General features: G+C 43.5%; 1 protein-coding gene across 2 annotated transcripts in view; it reads left to right on the forward strand.

Annotated features, from left to right (window-relative positions):
- Window positions 1-18344, forward strand: part of IDUA (alpha-L-iduronidase) — a 65132-nt gene that overhangs the window by 34026 nt on the left and 12762 nt on the right. For both annotated transcript variants that reach the window (XR_009153491.1, XM_058169475.1), the window contains exons 7-10: window positions 205-384; window positions 10777-10993; window positions 11947-12156; window positions 13929-14050. Coding sequence is in view for 1 of the 2 variants with exons in the window: in XM_058169475.1 (XP_058025458.1) it covers window positions 205-384; window positions 10777-10993; window positions 11947-12156; window positions 13929-14050 (729 nt within the window). In the remaining variant the exon portion in view is untranslated. The remainder of the gene's footprint in view (window positions 1-204; window positions 385-10776; window positions 10994-11946; window positions 12157-13928; window positions 14051-18344) is intronic.

An 18344-nucleotide genomic window follows, 5' to 3' on the forward strand; every position in this document is an offset into this window, starting at 1 on the left:
CAGGAGGTATCCACGCATGCGCAGTGGAGCTGGGCTGGGGTGACAGCTGGAGTGCCTGCAGAGAGGGCTCTGCGTGCCATGGGTTCACAATCACGGTTATAGATGATAAAAAAAGAGAGATTCCCTAGCTTCATTTTGACAATAGTATGAGAGTAGGAGAGCAAGTGTACACTTAATAACAGTTATCACAATACTTATCACCAGGGAGCTGGGAGTTCTCTTCATATCTTGGAACAGGAAACTGAGGCCATGGGACAGATCCAGAAGATGTTTCCCAATTTTGCCTCGGTCCCTATATACAACGATGAGGCTGACCCTCTAGTAGGATGGTCGATTCCACAGCAGTGGAGAGCGGATGTGACCTATGCAGCTATGGTGGTAAAGGTAAGATTGATGCAGGTAAAAGTAGAAGTTTTTGTTTTGAGATTTTTATTGGGTCATTGGAATATCAAAGTAAACAGAAGCGTGTCTAGACTCTCTTGCTCAATTTGCTCTGCTTGTTCGGACAAACATTCAAACTGTCAGGACCAGGCCAGGCTGTAAGAATTTAGACTCGAATCTAGACCAGGAAGGGGACCTTCTCTAGCTTGAAGTCTTTGGAGCATGTGGAAACTGGTAAATATCCTTATGATCACAAATCATAAACCAAGCCCTTAGAGTTGACCAATATTGCTTGCCAACTGATTAGTACTGCTTGCCAATTGAAGGAGCCAACATAATGTGTTCCTGTTACTTCTGGGTTTCAAGACTACTCTGTGGTTAAGCACTTCAGCTCAGAAGAACTGAAAGTAAATAGTAGCTTTTCTGTGTCTGCTTGGACTTGTTCTTCCATTAGAAATAGCAACCAGAGGTAAAAGGAAGAATCTATATGAGAGCATAGGAAAAGTGGTCTGATCTTCCCTCTGGACTATTTTCCTACCAATCTTGTCCTTCCCAGCTCCCTCCATTGTAGTACCATTAGAACATTATGGGAAAAGATGATTCTCAACAGGAAGAGTGAACTCAATTCGCCTGCTTCCTGAATGCTTAGGTCCTTACCTAGATTCAGTGCCTTCTCAGTGGTTACTCTTGTTAGATGAAAAACCCAAGATAGATGCTCCCCAGGCAAATGCATTGCCCAATCCCATCCTAGTTTACCAGTGAGCCACCGGCTTTGATGGAAACTTTAAAAAACCACATTCCAGTGTTACAAAGATCACAGTGAGCAAAAGGTAATGTTCATTTGCCATACTTCTCCGTATTATATTGCAATGATGGCTAACCTTTTCCAAACCAAGTGCCCAAAGTGCACGTGTGTGCAAATGCGTGCGCGCCCGAAACCCCAAAATGCAATGCGTGCATGGCCCCCCTGCATGCACCCCACCCCCCTGTGCATGTGCGCATGCCCCCAACACGTGCCACGCCCCCCACGGGAGAGATCCACTGACCACCTGGCCAGCAGGAGTGTGTGTCTGCGCCCCCCCCCCCCGAGCCAGCCCTCCTGCCAGAAAGTGACTTGGAGCCGGGCCTTCTGCCAGAAAGTGACTTGGACAGTGAGGGGGAAGGGCTGTCAGGATTTACCTCGGGAGCACCGGCTTCCCTTCCTCAGTTCCAGGAGCCAGAAGCAGGTCAGGTGGAAGAGATAACGAGGCCTCCTTCCCCTGACTCTTCCCCCCTCCCCCAGGCTACGCCTGCAGACCCAGCGGACAGCAGTCAGGCTTGGCTCAATCCCAGGTTTCATAGGCAGGAGAGAAGGGAACAACAGAAGCAGGGGAGGAGCAGGCCTAGGAAATGCTGAGTCATGGAGCCACACCCCACAGGATATAAAAGGCAGCGAGAGCTGCTCTGTCTCTTTGTAACGGGCAGATCCACTGATTAAGAGCTGAAGTTTGTTTCTGGGTGACTCACCAGCATCGTGGAAGATAACGGAGGCTCTTGGCAGACGCTGGCTATTCTGCTGCCACAGCTGATAGTGCCGGCTAATTAAGCCATCACTCAGACGGAGGCGAGGGAGGACAGAACGAGGAGGCATGCGCGCATGCACAGCGGAGCTGAACTGGAGCGAGGCTCGCATGCCCACAGAGAAGGCGCTGCGTGCCACCTGTGGCACGTGTGCCATAAATTCGCAATCACAAGCAGGTAGCAAATATCTCTTCGCTCTGTTTCTGCCAGCTTATGCACCAACATAGATAATGAACCAGGACAGGTCCAGAACAGTTCAGAAGAAGGTAAAATAGATAGCAGATAGTTGCTTCATCCAACGTATCTATTTGCAACATCCATCTTACGGGAATACAGCAGGCAACTAGAGGTGGGCTGTTTTCAGAGCCCCCATACACACATCTGCCTTCCCCACTAATTGATAACAGATATCCTCCACCTATGGGACTGCTAAATTGGAACTGGCCTGATGAATGCTTTAGCTTAGTTTTTGTAGGCTTCCCAATGTTTGCAAAGTCAAGCCTAGTGCACCACCTACCGGGGGAAAACTGTATCTGCACCTTGCAATTTTGGTAATCGTAAACATGCTGTGATAGTTGCGTCTTTGGTGCTCTCTGAGCTTTCTTGTTTTCTTACAGACATTTCATTACCCTTAGCTAGCACATCATCAGTGCTAGTAAGGAGTGCTGTTTGCTGTCAGTTTATATTCTGGTGTCTTGTGTATCTGTGGGTGGGAGCAGTCTTAAAAGATTCTTTGGTTGGGCTGTTTAATGTTGGTTCTTTGGCAGTGACCCCTCATTTCAACCCTGAGCTACAAATATTCTCCTTCATAGTAGTGTGTGCCTACCATGTTTAGGTAAAGAATTACAATTTAACATAGACTTCGGAGAAAAAGGGGTGTTAAGTCCAGCATATGATCTTGGCTTAGTCGTAGACCTACATTCACTTATGCCATGTAACCCTACAGTTTTCAGTTAGTGAATGCTGCTTTATTTTAGCTAAGTAAGTAATAAATCCATCCATCGTAGCTTATAGCTTGGTCAATAATTGGAGAACTACCACTGTAGATTTTGTGACAAGATTAGATGAGACCATTAATTTCTCTAAGGCAGGGGTCTCCAACCTTGGCAACTTTAAGACTTGTGGACTTCAACTCCCAGAGTTCCTCAGCCAGCAAAGCTGGCTGAGGAACTCTGGGAGTTGAAGTCCATAAGTCTTAAAGTTGCCAAGGTTGGAGACCCCTGCTGTAGAGAGAATTAGTGGTTTCGAGAATTTATTTATTTCTTTTCAGTCATTTGCATGCACTTCCCATCCAAGACTCAAAGCAACTTACAGCTTAGTGGTATCCTAAACACCTAAGAACAACTAAACAGTGTCCCAAAATATATCATAAATTTATAGTATCTCAAATAAGGTATTTTAACAATTAGGCAGGCATTTGTGTGGAATTATGGGATGGGAATCGCCTATCAGCATGTTGGCTGTTGTTTTCTGGTTAATATACTGGATGACCTCAAAACAACCAGACAAATTTGTTCAGTTGGGGGGGTTACCCGTGTTTACATAAATTAGTGAAGATAAATGACACAAAGCAATAGCACTAGATTTATAGTGCTTCACAGTGTTTTATAGCCCTCTCTAAATGGTTTACAGAGTCAGTATATTGCCCCAGTACCTGGATGAAACTGTCTATCTTGATCCATTCCAGTCCGGTTTCCGGCCTGGTCACAGCACGGAAACAGCCTTGGTCGCGCTGGTTGATGATCTCTTGAGGGCTCGGGACAGAGGTTGTTCCTCTGTCCTGGTCCTATTAGATCTCTCAGCGGCTTTTGATACCATCAATCATGGTATCCTGCTGCGCCGACTCGGGAGACTTGGAGTGGGGGGCACTGTTCATCGGTGGTTCTCCTCCTACCTCTCCGACCGGTCGCAGACGGTGTTGACAGGGGGACAGAGATCGACCCCGAGACGCCTCTTATGTGGGGTGCCGCAAGGGTCGGTTCTCTCCGCCTCTTCTGTTCAACATCTATATGAAGCCGCTGGGTGAGATCATCCGTGGTCTTGGGGTGAGTTGTCATCTATACGCTGATGATACTCAGCTCTATATTTCCACCCCTAACCACCCCAATGAGGCTGTTGAAGTGATGTCCCAGTGCCTGGAGGCCGTACAGGTCTGGATGGGGAGGAACAGACTCAGACTCAATCCCACCAAGACCGAGTGGCTGTGGATGCCGGCGGCCCGGTACAGTCAGCTAATTCCATCACTGACCATTGGGGGCGAGCTATTGGCCCCCACAGAAAGGGCTCGCAATCTGGGCGTCCTCCTGGATGCATGGCTGTCTTTAGAAGATCATATGATGGCCGTCGCCAGGGGAGCTTTTCATCAGGTTTGCCTGATACGCCAGTTACGCCCCTTTCTGGATCGGGCTTTCTTATGCACGGTCGCTCATGCCCTTGTTACATCCCGCCTGGACTACTGTAATGCTCTCTACATGGGGTTCCCCTTGAAGGATACCCGGAGATTCCAACTGGTCCAGAATGCGGCTGCGCGGGTGATAGAGGGAGCACCTTGTGGCTCCCATGTAACATCCCTCCTGCGTAATCTGCACTGGCTCCCGGTGGTCTTCCGGGTTCACTTCAAGGTACTTGTTATCACCTTTAAAGCGCTCCATGGCTTAGGGCCGGGATATTTACAGGACCGCCTACTGCCACCATTAGCCTCTCACCGACCAGTGTGCTCTCACAGAGAGGGCCTCCTCCGGATACCGTCAGCTAAACAATGTCGGCTGGCGACCTCCAGGGGGAGGGCCTTCTCTGTGGGGGCTCCTACCCTCTGGAACGAGCTCCCTCTGGGGCTTCGTCAACTCCCCGACCTCAGGTCCTTCCGCCACGAGCTGAAGACGTTGCTGTTTCGAAGAGCAGGACTAGCTTGAACGTAGTTTTAAATTGGGGTTTTAAATCAGGGGTTTTAAATTTGTATTTAAAAGTTTTAGGCCATCAATTGAATTAATTTTCTATTCTTTTTTGCTGTTTTATATGTATTATATGTTTTCTGTTGTTTTATTGGCTGTGAACCGCCCTGAGTCCTTCGGGAGATGGGCGGTATACAAATATAATAATAAATAAAATAAATAAATAAATAAATATATGTTAAGACACTGCTATGCAAATATTACTTTTTCCATACAGGATAATCCCCTGACATTGATTTTGGAGTATATGAGAAATCAGCTATTCCTCTGGAATACTTTTTTTTTCCCTTTTCAAAACTAATAATAATGATAATTATCTTCAGTGGAAATGCCCAGAAAATTTCAATTCATTATTTTTGTATCAAATTTCAAAAGCTGTCTTAAAAAAGGATGCTAGCCCGATTTGATGAGGGTTCAGCAATAGCTCAGATTGTCTTTATTTTATAAACAGGTAGCGCTTGACTTATGATTACAGTTGAGCCTAAAATTTATGTTGTTAAGACAGTTGTTAAGTGAGTTTTGCCTCACTTTTATGACCTTTCTGATCACAGTTGTTAAGTGAAGCACTACAGTTGCTAGGAGCCCTTACTTTGCTAGGAGCCCTGATGGGGCAATGGTTAGAATGCAATATTGCAGGCTAACTCTGCCTACAGTCTGGAGTTCGATCCTGATGGGACTCGGGTTCGAATCAGCCTTCCATCTTTCTGAGGTTGGTAAACTGCCCAGAGAGTGCTATAAATGGGACAGTTATATAAGTCTAAGTGCTATTGCTATTGTCAGAAGATTGTAAAAAGTGATCATGTGGCCCCAGGACACCGCAAGCTGTAAGTGTGAAAAAAATGGTCATGAGTGACTTTTTTTCAATGCAATTAAAACTTTGTATGGTCAGTAAAAGGAATGGTTGTAAGTTGAGGATTACCTATATTCTGGTAAGAAGTAGAAGCTGGAGGACAGCCTTCAGCAAGAAGGTCATCCTAGGATTTTGAGGACCCAGATTGTTGGAGGCAATATGCTAACTCTGTAAACCGCTTAGAGAGGGCTGTAAAAGCACTATGAAGCGGTATATAAGTCTGGAACGAACTTCCCCCTGGCTTACGTCAAGTGCCTGATCTTCGGACCTTCCGTCGTGAGCTAAAAACACACCTATTTATTCAAGCGGGACTGGCATAATAGTGTTAAATTTTAATTCGGGGTTTTATTAATATTTCTAAAATTTTAAAACTAAATTTTAATTATCAGCCTTTTTGTAATTTGCTAGGTTTTAAATGTTTTAATTTGTATATATTTCGTGTTTTATCTTGGCTGTACACCGCCCTGAGTCCTTCGGGAGAAGGGCGGTATAAAAATTTAATAAAATAAATAAATAAATAAATAAGTGCTATTGTTATTTTAAAACTAACAAAGGTCATCCCTTTAACAGGTTGGGTGGGGGGGTGATCCTCCCCTTTTTTTCCCCAATTAAAAACAATGACAGATCTCTTGAGATATTGCGAATCAAGCATAAAATGTTCATTTGATAGAGCGTCTCTATCTACTTGTGTGTTTTATTGACTGAAGGCTAATTTTTGCAATTGAAGAATGAGTGTCTGGTTGACACATTTCTCCTGAGTTAGCTATTGAAGGATCATCTTAGATTCAAGTTCTTGGTTGCCCAGGAGATGTATTTATTCCCGTAAGCAATACCTTAGAGCAGTATTTCTCAACCCTGTCTCTATTTTAAGACGTTTGGACTTCAACTCCCAGCCTTCCTCAGACACTAAATGCTGGAAGTTGAAGTCCACATGCCTTAAAGAGAAACACTTTAAGAAACACATGCCACAGTTGAGAAACACTGCCCTAGAGGTATTTTTCTCTGAGGAGAGAAGAGTTGTCGGTTTCCAAAAAATTTCCCATAGGTTTATGATCTGAATCATTGTGCTATATTCATGATGGTGAACTTATGGCACGCATGCCACAGTGGCATGAAGAGCCCTCTCTGCAGGCACTTGAGCTGTCACCCCAATTCAGCTCCACTGCGCATGTGTTTGCGTCTCCCACCGGCCAGCTGATTTTCAGGTCTCTGCCGCGCATGCGGGCAGAGGGGAGTGCTGGGGGGGGGTCGTGCATGGGTGGGTGGAGCATGCGGGTGAGTGGGGCATGGGGGGTGCGCACACATTACATTATGGGTTATAAGAGCCCCCCCAGCCCATTTTTGCTCCCAAGAGGTTGAAAGGAGGCCTACTAGGCCTAAAACGGGGTGTGTGGGGGGGTCACATGCACATGTATGGGGGGTGGGGGAGCGCAGGTGTTATATGCACATGCGCAGGGGGTGGGGCGCACAGGGTGGGGTCGCACGCACTTTGCATTATGGGTGTGCGCGAGCTTTCAGCACGCAACAACAAAAAGGTTAGCCATCACTGCTCTATACTGAAAAGCAGTATCTGTTTTTCTTAAATAATTATGCTGAATGCTTAGGGCATCCGAAATGTTCTTCACCCTTCTTATATTCCCTGCTACCCTAGGTACCATGACTAGATTAAGGAAGAAGTAGATTTTAGTGCGTATCATAGTTTATTTATTATTATTTATTTATTTTATTTTATTAAATTTTTATACCGCCCTTCTCCCGAAGGACTCAGGGCAGTGTACAGCCAAGATAAAACACGAAATATATACAAGTTAAAACATTTAAAACCTAGCAAATTACAAAAAGGCTGAATATTAAAATTTAGTTTTAAAATTTTAGAAATACTAATAAAACCCCAAATTAAAATTTGACACTATTATGCCAGTCCCGTTTGAATAAATAGGTGTGTTTTGAGCTCACGACGGAAGGTCCGAAGATCAGGCACTTAACGTAAGCCAGGGGGAAGTTCGTTCCAGAGCGTCGGTGCCCCCACAGAGAAGGCCCTGCTCCTGGGGGCCGCCAGCCGACACTGTTTGGCGGACGGCACCCTGAGGAGACCCTCTCTGTTCTTGGAGCCAGTTGGCATCCATATCTTCAGCAGGGAGAGGTGCCTGGCATTGCTGCCGATTTTGGCACACCACACTTAGTCATGGTTACACAGCAAGGAAGAGAGCTAAGCAGTAAAACTTTCAAAGAAACCTGTCATTATTTACATAAGAGGTTTACACAGTACAAGTACTGCTGAGATGTACTTCCCACAAAGTGAAATAGATATATGCCATTATTCAGATTTTATGGCTAGTTCTCAATGTACTAGACGGAGGCAATTTGTGAAAATATGATTGACTTGTTGGAAACCGGGTTGCAACTAATCATTTTTCAAACTATGTTCAGATATAACAGGATTTCCTTCATCAATTAAGTCACCCAATTCTATAAAACCGGCTGCCTCCTCTCGCCTTATATTTGACCAATTTATCTTCCCATTTAAAAAGATCGAGGAGTGACAGAAAGAAGGAGGAGAAGTCAAACATAATTTCCCTCTTTTTCAAAATTCGCTTTTCAGTATCGATATTAAGCAATTGACATCAGCTTCTGAACGTTGGGAAGGGATGGAATTATCTGGCAGACAGTCCAGAATTTGTATTCACTGAACTTTAGTTGAATGCCATGTGGTAAATGAATTAGAAATTGTAGCTGAAAGATTCCAAACTAAAGTTTCAAATATGGTATACTCAAAATTCCCATCATGTTTTTGTTTATAGTGTTATTGTTAAGTGAATCCAGCTTCCCCATTTACTTTGCTAGGAGCCCTCAGTGGCGCAGTGGTTAAAAGTGCAGTATTGCAGGGTGACTCTGCCCATAGCCAGGAGTTCGATCCTGATCGGCTCATGGTTGACACAGCCTTCCATCCTTCCGAGGTCGGTGAAATGGGGACCCAGATTGTTAGGGGCAAATACGCTGATTCTATAAACTGCTCAAAGAGTGCTATAAAGCCTTATGAAGCGGTATATAAGTCTTAAGTGCTACTGCTGTGAGTTGCCTACTCTTAGGTTTTTCAGTGAAGACCAAGGAACGTTAAGTTTATTTCATTCACATATCCACCTCCCATAAATTAACAGTTAGAAATAGTGACAATGTTTTCCTGGGGCCTCATTCAGTTGAACGCGAACAACTTTTTGTGATTTTATATACAGTTTATAAACAACTCCTTTCTGCAGAACTTGGTGTTCTTAAGAGCTAATCTGCTTTTTTTGTGTGTGTGCGTGTTTTGGCATGGAACATTAATCCTTCTACATCTGATTAGTTATGCTGTCGCAATCCTCCTCTTAAATTCCTAATTTTAGCTGGCTAGGGAATTAGGTCAATTTAAGCTATTGGAAAGGCTTTTTTCCTTGGTGGACCCTGATGCTAAGATGTTACAGCGCTTTTCTTGTTTTCAAGTTGTCACAGCGATCCCGCAACTGGGTTCAATTTATTCTATAAGCAGAGATAAATTTGCAGCGCAGTCATCTGTTTGGAATTAGAAATGAGCCAGAAAAGAAAAGAAAGCTGTATAGTAATCCCAACATGAAATATTTGTGTTCAGCTATGTATGCTGCAAAGGAATCGGATACAATATTATACCCACTGCACAGCTGAAAACCTTAGCTTTTCTTTTAACTGACTGAAACAACTTCTATTTTTTTCCTTGTCGCAATATTGTACTTGGAAATATATGACCAATGCCTGCTGAATTCCTAGTAATCAAAAATAATAAAATCAGTTACTTGTTTAATCAATTTCTATACTGTGTCTCATACCAATAAATTAACTTTGGAATTTCAGTGCTTTGCACAGTGCACAGCATTTCTCTATATTGCAAACCAACTTTTGCTAAGTATACATTAAATAGTATTGATAGGGAATGAAGCTGCCAGATTAAGAGGAAATATTGCAAACCCGTTTTAATGTATATGCGTTTTGTAATCTGAACTGCTGTGTTGCAAAACTTTACTGTGTACAGAATACCCACAACCATGATTTATGTACTATATAATTTCATAAGGGTGATGCAAATCACCATTTCCCCAGCCTAGTGTCTTCAAGCATTCTTAACTTGGGTGTGAATGATGAGAATTGTTAGTCCAAATACATTTAAAGAGCAACAGGTTAGATAGACCTGTGCGCTCTCACAGGGAGGGCCTCCTTAGAGTGCTGTCGGCCAAACAATGTCGGCTGGTGGCCCACAGGGGAAGAGCGTTCTCTGTGGGGGCTCCTGCCCTGTGGAATGAACTACCCGTGGGGCTATGCCTACTCCCTGATCTTCGGACCTTTAAGCGCGAGCTTAAGACTTTCTTCTTTCATCAAGCAGGGCTGGCCTAATGATAAATTTTAATCAAGGGTTTTTTAGTGGGGTTTTTAATGGGGTTATTCTATTTTATAATTTTATCCACGTATTTTACATATTCAGCTTATGGAATTAGATTTTTAATTATTTATTGTATTTTAAAATTTTTGTATCTGTGTTTTATCTATGCTGTACACCGCTCTGAGTCTTCGGAGAAGGGCGGTATAAAAATGTGAACAATAAATAAATAAATAATAAATAGGGTTGGTTTAAAATAATGATCTTGTCCTACAGTGGATTTGCCGTCAAAAATTCTTTGAAGATTACATCTATTACTTGTTACAGTACAATACTTTATTGATTAAAGTATAAATAAAGTATAATAATTGTACTTTATTGTCCAATCAAGTCCAATACTTTATTGATTAATCAATTGACCATATCAAACGTGAGCATCAACCCCAGTAAAATACAATAAAATGAGATAAGATCAGGTACAGTGAAGTGAGACAAAATAGTTATGGTGAGATAAAATAGAATAAAATATAGTAGGCAAGATAAAATAAAGATAAAAGAGTGTAAGCTAAAATAAAAGAAGAATATCACTTGTTTTATTGAACTAACATAATAACCCGCATATTGTCAAATGGTGTTCCTTTACTTTACAGGTAATTGCTCAGCATCAAAATCTTCTGATCGCTAAACCCAACAACACCATCAACTACACTTTGCTAAGCAATGACAATGCGTTTCTGAGTTACCATCCCTATTACTTCACCCAGAGGACCCTTACGGCACGCTTTCAGATGAATAACACAAAGCCCCCCCACATCCAGATGGTGAGGAAGCCGGTGCTGACAGTAATGGGCTTGCTGGCTTTGCTAGGTACAACACCCCTCCCCCCCCCATTCATTTTCACAATTGCTAATCACACTGTCAAATCAAGAATCCAGGCAGTTTAACATTAGTAGTTCAAGGAATTACTAATGGTCAAACCAAATTGGTGGCAGATAAGAGTCAACGGAATTCAAAGTGAACTGGACTTAGATCTCTTGTGGGCATGAAGGGATTTGAGACTGATGATGCATTTGATTCCTTCCTTGGGCTCAGCCTGGTCATCTCCTACACACACTTAACTATTCCCGGAAATGAAGTATCTTGTATTTGATAAAGAAGGAAGAAGTGTATTATGTTGACCAACTGATATTAATTCAACAGAACTGGGAAATAAATCAATCAGTTATCAATCAATAAGTTAAAACTTCATACCTGTTACTGCTCATAACATGCTGGAGGGAAAAACAGTGTGTGGTAGTAAGTAATAGGAATTTGCCTTCCAACAGCAAATAATTAGTGGTTAAAGTACCAGGCTAGAAACCAGAAGACTGTGAGTTCTAGTCCTACCTTTGGCACAAAAGCCAGTTGAGTGAATTTAGACCAGTCACTCTTTCTCAACCCAACTCACTTGGAGAAAATAGAAGGAGGAAGGAGTAGTAGGTATGTTTGCCAACTTGAATTATTTATAAAAATAATAAAGAGGGGATAAAAAAAATCTAAAAATAAAAAATATGGCACAATCTTAGAAGGACAGCTTTTAACCAACAGAAGAAGAACCAATATAGCAACTTAGGTATCTTCAGCTAAAGGTTTATCTGTTACTTTAAAGTTACTTCAGCTTTTCTTATGCAGACATGGAATTCAAATCTTTTGATGGAAGTGTTCTAGCACAGAGTTACAGTTCATGTGGCGGAACTACGATAATGTGCTTTAAATGCCCCTCTGTAAGTTTCTCATTTCAAGCCCTTTTTTTGGTTCAAGGTTTTCTCCCTCTTGTGCAGGAGAAGAGCAAGTTTCTGCCAACATTTCCAGTCACAAATCAGAAGACTACAACACTTTGGGACTATTAGCCAGCTTGCATAAACCTTCAGGACTACAATTGTCGGACAGCTGGCAAGCATCAATACTGATCTATTCAAGCAATGATAACAAGACATCCTCAAACACCAGTACTGTGATTCTAAAGATAGCCAATTATCCTAGACACAAAGGTAAAATTTTGTTACGACTTTTTGAAGGGCTGTTGACCTGATACCAGAGGTGGTATTCAGCAGGTTCTGACCAATTCTGGAGAACCGGTAGCAGAAATTTTGAGTAGTTTGGAGAACCGGTAAATACCACCTCTGGCTGGTCCCACTCCCATCTATTCTCTGCCTCCCGGGTCCCAGCTGATTGGGGGGAAATGGGGATTTTGCAGTAATCTTCCCCTGAAGTGGGGAGGGAATGGAGATTTTATAGTATCCTTCCCCTGGAATGGAGTGAGAATGGAGATTTTACAGTAGCCTTTTCCTGCCATGCCCACCAAGCCACACCATCCCCACCAAGCCACCCCCACAGAACCAGTTTTAAAAAAATTTGAATCCCACCACTTCCTGATACCCTCCAGAAACATGATATTTACATTCAATTTGGAGGAAGTAGGCTTCATGCACTGCTAAACAAATGCAAAGGAGGTCTTTTCTGAGGTCTCACAGGGCAATGGACAGTTCCTAACAGCTACAGCATGACACACACACACACACACACACACACACACACACACACACACAGCCTCATCCTAAAGCAATAACTAAATACTTATTTTTAAACTAGTTGAATAGTATCACAGGAGAGTCATTCTTTAAGCAATATGGGAAGAGGTTTTGGGATTTGAACTCAGGAGGCGCTTGGCCAGCAGATAATCCCTGATGGCTTAATTTGAATAGACAATTCACACCATCTAATTAAGAGAGGTTAAGCGCGCAGAATTGTGTTTTGTGAAACAACAGTATGTTCACTGTTTTGGGTTTTTTTCTTTCGGTTCTGGTGGTGAGACCAAGACAACTTCATGGTGAAAAAAAATCTGATTGTGAGAAAAAAAATCACTTGCTGAAAAGCTTGTCACCCTTTGGCTCTTTCTCTCGAGCAAAACTATTGTTTTCATTCCCATAGAAAGAGTTGTTCCCAAGCAGTGTTCAGAAAGAATCAGAAAACAGTGAAAGGGCTTCCCAGATTTCGCTTCAACCAACAGCCCAGGTTTGAATTCTGCAATAACGGTTTCTGGATTGTTCTCTCTCACTCATCACGTGACGTTTCAAGCAGGCCCCAACCTTTTTAACTGGGGGTTTGCAGGAGGGTGAGAAGTGTTGAGCAGCTTTTGGAGTCGCAAATATCAGCTCAGGGGTTGACAAATCTATTTGGAGATTTGGCTCTTACATCGCCTCCCATCTAGCGGTGAAATCAAAAATTTTTTATTACTGGTTCTATGGGCATGGCTTGGTGGGTGTGGCAGGAGAAGGATACTGCAAAATCTCCATTCCCACTCCACTCTGGGGCCAACCAGAGGTGGTATTTGCCGGTTCTCTGAACTACTCAAAATTTCCACTACTGGTTCTCCAAACTACTCAAAATTTCCTCTACCGGTTCTCCAGAACCTGTCAGAACCTGCTGGATTCCACCCCTGCTCCCATCAGACCAGTCTTCTGAGAGGATTGTATCTTAGTCAAGCCCAGTTGGATTTTTCCTCTCATTCCCTTTCATATTTCAGGATGCAAAACCTTTTCAGTGGCCTACAGGATGAAACAATGACAGCTTGGGTTTCTCAGGCTCCTGATGACCTACCTTTCTGTTTCTTTCTAAAGCTATTTTGTCCAAAAGTTGAGGCCTGAAACTCATCGCTTGAAATCATTAAATAATTGACTGCGAACCAGAACGCTTACGTTTGATTTGATGTTCAACCAAAGCCAAACCTTAAAACTATTACGTTTTCTTTGTCTTCCCAAAGACCTCGTATACGTCACTTACTACATGGATAACAGCCTAACCAATCCATATTTGCAATGGAAGAAAACGGGAATGCCGGATTTTCCTTCTCAGATGCAATTGGAGCAAATAAGAGATGCTGAGGTACAGTATCGTGAACTTGAGAAATGGCTCTTTGGGAAATCAGACCCAAGCCCTACTTATTTGAGAGCAAATGTTTCTGAATTCTGTGAGTTTCTTCCTAAGTATGTTTTGTCGCCCTATATCTCTGCCACATGAAAATTTACTTCAAAATAATCACCATGGCATTATATACATGTTTATGGTACAAACCAGAAAACAAACAAAATGAACTTATTCATTGATGTCCAGACCATGCTGGAAACCATTTGTTTAAGCTAATTTCCCCCAATTTCATCCAGATGTGTTGGATTCAACTCCCACAAATTTTCAGCCATGGTTGGGGAAAGCTTATGTAATGAGGGAGGGAGAGAAGGAAGGAAGGAAGGAAGGAAGGAAGGAAGGAAGGAAGGAAGGAAGGAAGGAAGGAAGGAAGGAAGGAAGGAAGGAAGACAGGGAAGGAAGAAAGGCATTAAAATATCCAGGTAAGAATAAACATTAATAAAGTTTTTCTATAGCTTTGAGTGATATATTGCTGTTAACTGAACAGCAATATATCAATAGGATAGGAACAATAGAATAAAATCCTTAAGATTTTAGCTCAGCCTTACAACAAGAAGGTCCCACACATCTCCCATTTAAAAGCTGAATGGGAAAAAGCATTTTTCCTTGATTATATGCTTAACCTATGGGATGCGGTGGCTCGGTGGCTAAAATGCTGAGCTTGTCGACTGAAAGGTCGGCAGTTCAGTGGTTCGAATCCCTAGTGCTGCGTAACGGGGTGAGCTCCCATTCCTTGTTCCACCTTCTGCCAACCTAGCACTTCGAAAGCACGTAAAAATGCCAGTAGAAAAATAGGGACCACCTTTGGTAGGAAAGTAACAGCGTTCCATGCGCCTTTGGCATTTAGTCATGCCGGCCACATGACCACGGAGACGTCTTCGGACAGTGCTGGCTCTTCGGCTTTGAAACGGAGATGAGCACCACCCCCTAGAGTCGGGAACGACGAGCACATATGTGCGAGGGGAACCTTTACCTTTCAAGCTTAACCTTTGCAACAAGCTCTAGCTACCACCTTACATATTTCTTGTATACTCTTTCGAGCTGCCTTATACTGGTCCCTTATTTCAAACAGCTTGTCCTCCTCCTTTACTGAACGTCGGTACTCTTCTGCTGAATTAGACTCGGTTCTAATTCTCCCGATCTCTTCATGTTAGCAGCCCTTTTGAACATTCTGCTCTTCGTAGCAATAAACAGCTCCCTTGAGAAACATTCTGAAGCAAAACTCATATTTGGCTGTCAACCTCTCGCCTCACTTCCAGTCTCTTGGCTTCAGCTCTGCTCTCATTTGAACTATTGCAAGAGCTACTCTCATCTGAAAAATCCTTCTCTGGTAAAACTTCAAAACCTAAGTTTATTTTAGTATTTGTGTGAACTTGTACCGTTACATTAGCACATAGAATAATAGAGTTGGAAGGGACCTTTGAGGTCTTCTAGTCCAACCTCCTGCTCGAGCAGAAGACCCTATACCATTTCACATAAACAATTGTCCAGGTTTTTTTGGGGGGGAAGCCTACAAGTGACGGAGCACCACAAGTTTTGAAGGCAAGTTGTTTCATTGGTTGATTGCGCCATTAGGACATTTCTCCTTAGTTCTAGGTTGCTTCTGTCTTTGGTTAGTTTCCATCCATTGTTTCTCATCTTGCCTTTTGATGTTTTGACCCCCCGTGCCTATATGTGGCTTTATGATAGTTTCTTTATTCTCCAGTTGTAACAGATACGTTGTTATTCCTTCTCCCCAAGCAATTAAAGGAACTCTAATTCTGAAGGGAGGCAGTGCCACAGTCCTTCAAATAAAAGAATAATGATTTATTTTTTCCAAGTTACATTTTCCAGGATGCTTTGTGGGGAGAGTCAAAATGGCATTAAGCATCACTCTAACATCACTAGCACCATGGAATGATCTCTAAATGAGGGCAAACCCACCCACCCCCATCCCCTATCTACTCACCTATCCTCTGTATCTCTTCTGTCTTGTCCTGTAGAAATAAATCAGGGAGTTGTCCCAATCGGATTCATTCCTTTTATGCTAACCAGATGTTTGCTCCTTGTGGGCCAGCTTTTTCCATGGCTCTGATACGATGTAAGGGGTTATGTAAATGTTTACGGTAATAGATATCTTTACAAACAAAGCCAGAAGGAATGTTTCCCCTTGGATTTTATTTTTGATCTTTTCCCCATGGTCTCCTGTTAGGACTTGCTTGAGCACTAGGGAATCTAACCACCACCTGTGTCCCCTTGAAGCCGCTCAGTGGTTCAGTGCAAATGGGGCTTTTTTAAAAAAACCAAGGGAGACATTGCAGACGATTGTAGCAAAACAGAGAGAATTTCTGAGGAGAATTGGAAATCAGAAATGTTGGCCTCAGCTTCCCTCCCCTATGGGGAACAATATTCATGCTTGGGAGTCACGTGCTCACTAGGGGACAAATCTGAAACAAACAGGTCTAAGCAAGAAAGAGGTGGGGTCTCCCAGCTATATTTCTCCATATCTCTCTTCTTTTGACGTCTTATGTCTCCCACGTTCTCTCCACTAACTATATACGTAAGTGGCAGGAAGCAGGACCAATTGGCTTTGCCTCCTCTCTGCTTTTCTTTTGAATGTGCTTTTTCCTTTGTAATGCCTGCCCATTGGAATGACTTCCCCATATCCATATGTGGTTATATATGGTTGGCCCCATCCTAGCCAAATTGATTAGATGAAATCATGTACTTGCATGAAGGGACGTAATATAAATTTGGGGCTCCTGATGTATTGACATGTTGCTGGTGAATCATATACCACCCAGAGCCACAGTTATTCAAGTTGGGAAGCCATATACTGGTAACGGCGAACCTATGGCACATGTGCCACAGGTGGCATGCAGCGCCTTCTCTGTGGGCACGCGAGCTGTCGCTCCAGTTCAGCTCCGCCGTGCCAGCTGGTCAGTGAATCTCTGCCGCGCATACGCGGGGGGGGGTGCGCATGTGGGGGGCATGCACGCATGCATGGGGGGTGGGGGCATGTAGGGGGGCCATGCGCACATTGCATTTTGGGGTTTTGGGCATGCATGCATTTGCACGCACACACGCTTTGGGCACTTGCTCCAGAAAAGGTTAGCCATCACTGCCATATACATTTCTTAAACAAATAAAATAAATAAAATTTAGGGGCCATTATTTGCTTGTTAGAATTACACCTCACCTTTCCTGCAGGTGGTGTGTACAAGATTCTCCCTCCCATTTTTCCTCAGCATCACAATCCTGAGAGGCAGATTGGGCTGAAAGAGAGCGAAGAACCCAAAGGCAGCTAATGAGCTTCCATGGGTGAAGAGAGATTTGAAGCTGGGTTGTCCTAGTCCAGGGGTCTGCAACTTGGCTCCTTTAAGACTTGTGGACTTCAACTCCCAGAATTCCTCAGCCAGCAAAGCTGGGAGTTGAAGTCCACAAGTCTTAAAGGAGCCAAGTTTGCAGACCCCTGGACTAGTCTAATATCTGAACTCACAGAGATGTAAATGTAACACCTTTCTGTAGTTCTTTAAGTCAGCTGCCCTTTATCCTGGGATCACATCCCCTGAAACATCTTTTAGGCTTGGTCCAGCATACATTCTGCAATGAGTTAAGAAAAGCAGTAAAGATGATCATGATAGATTCCCAGAGTTCAACTTAAGTAGCCAGTTGAACTTCCCAACAGTCATATTTTTAAATGAAGGCTTAAATATGGAATATCTTATGTAAAAATGCAGAAGCCACCCTCTGACCCGGCGCAGGTCCCAACCGGCTCCTTGGTTCTCCGAGGAGCTGCGAGGGATGAAGCGCCAGAGAAGACGCCTAGAGAGTTCCTGGAGGTCTAGCCGTTCGGAAGCTGATTGGACACTAGTGAAGTCCTATACTAGGACTTACCTAGTGGCATTGAGGGAAGCGAGGCGTAGCTACGCCTCCTCCCTCATTGCATCGGCAGATAACCGCCCAGCCGCCCTGTTTCGGGTGACTCGCTCCCTCTTACATCAGGGGGAGCGGGATGACCCGTTGCAGGGACGTGCTGAGGAGTTTAACGGTTATCTATACGATAAAATCGTTCAGCTTCGGGACGGTCTGGACCAGAATTGTAGTGACGCGGGTGAGACTGCGGAGGGCGGTCTTGGTGACATTTTATGGGATGAGTTTGACCCTGTGGCTCCCGAGGACATGGACAGGTTGTTGGGTAGGTTGAATGCCACCACGTGTTTACTGGACCCGTGCCCCTCGTGGCTGGTGCTGGCCACTCAGGAGGTGACACGAG

Source organism: Ahaetulla prasina, chromosome 2 (genome assembly GCF_028640845.1).
Source record: "Ahaetulla prasina isolate Xishuangbanna chromosome 2, ASM2864084v1, whole genome shotgun sequence".
NCBI classification, from domain to species: domain Eukaryota; kingdom Metazoa; phylum Chordata; class Lepidosauria; order Squamata; family Colubridae; genus Ahaetulla; species Ahaetulla prasina.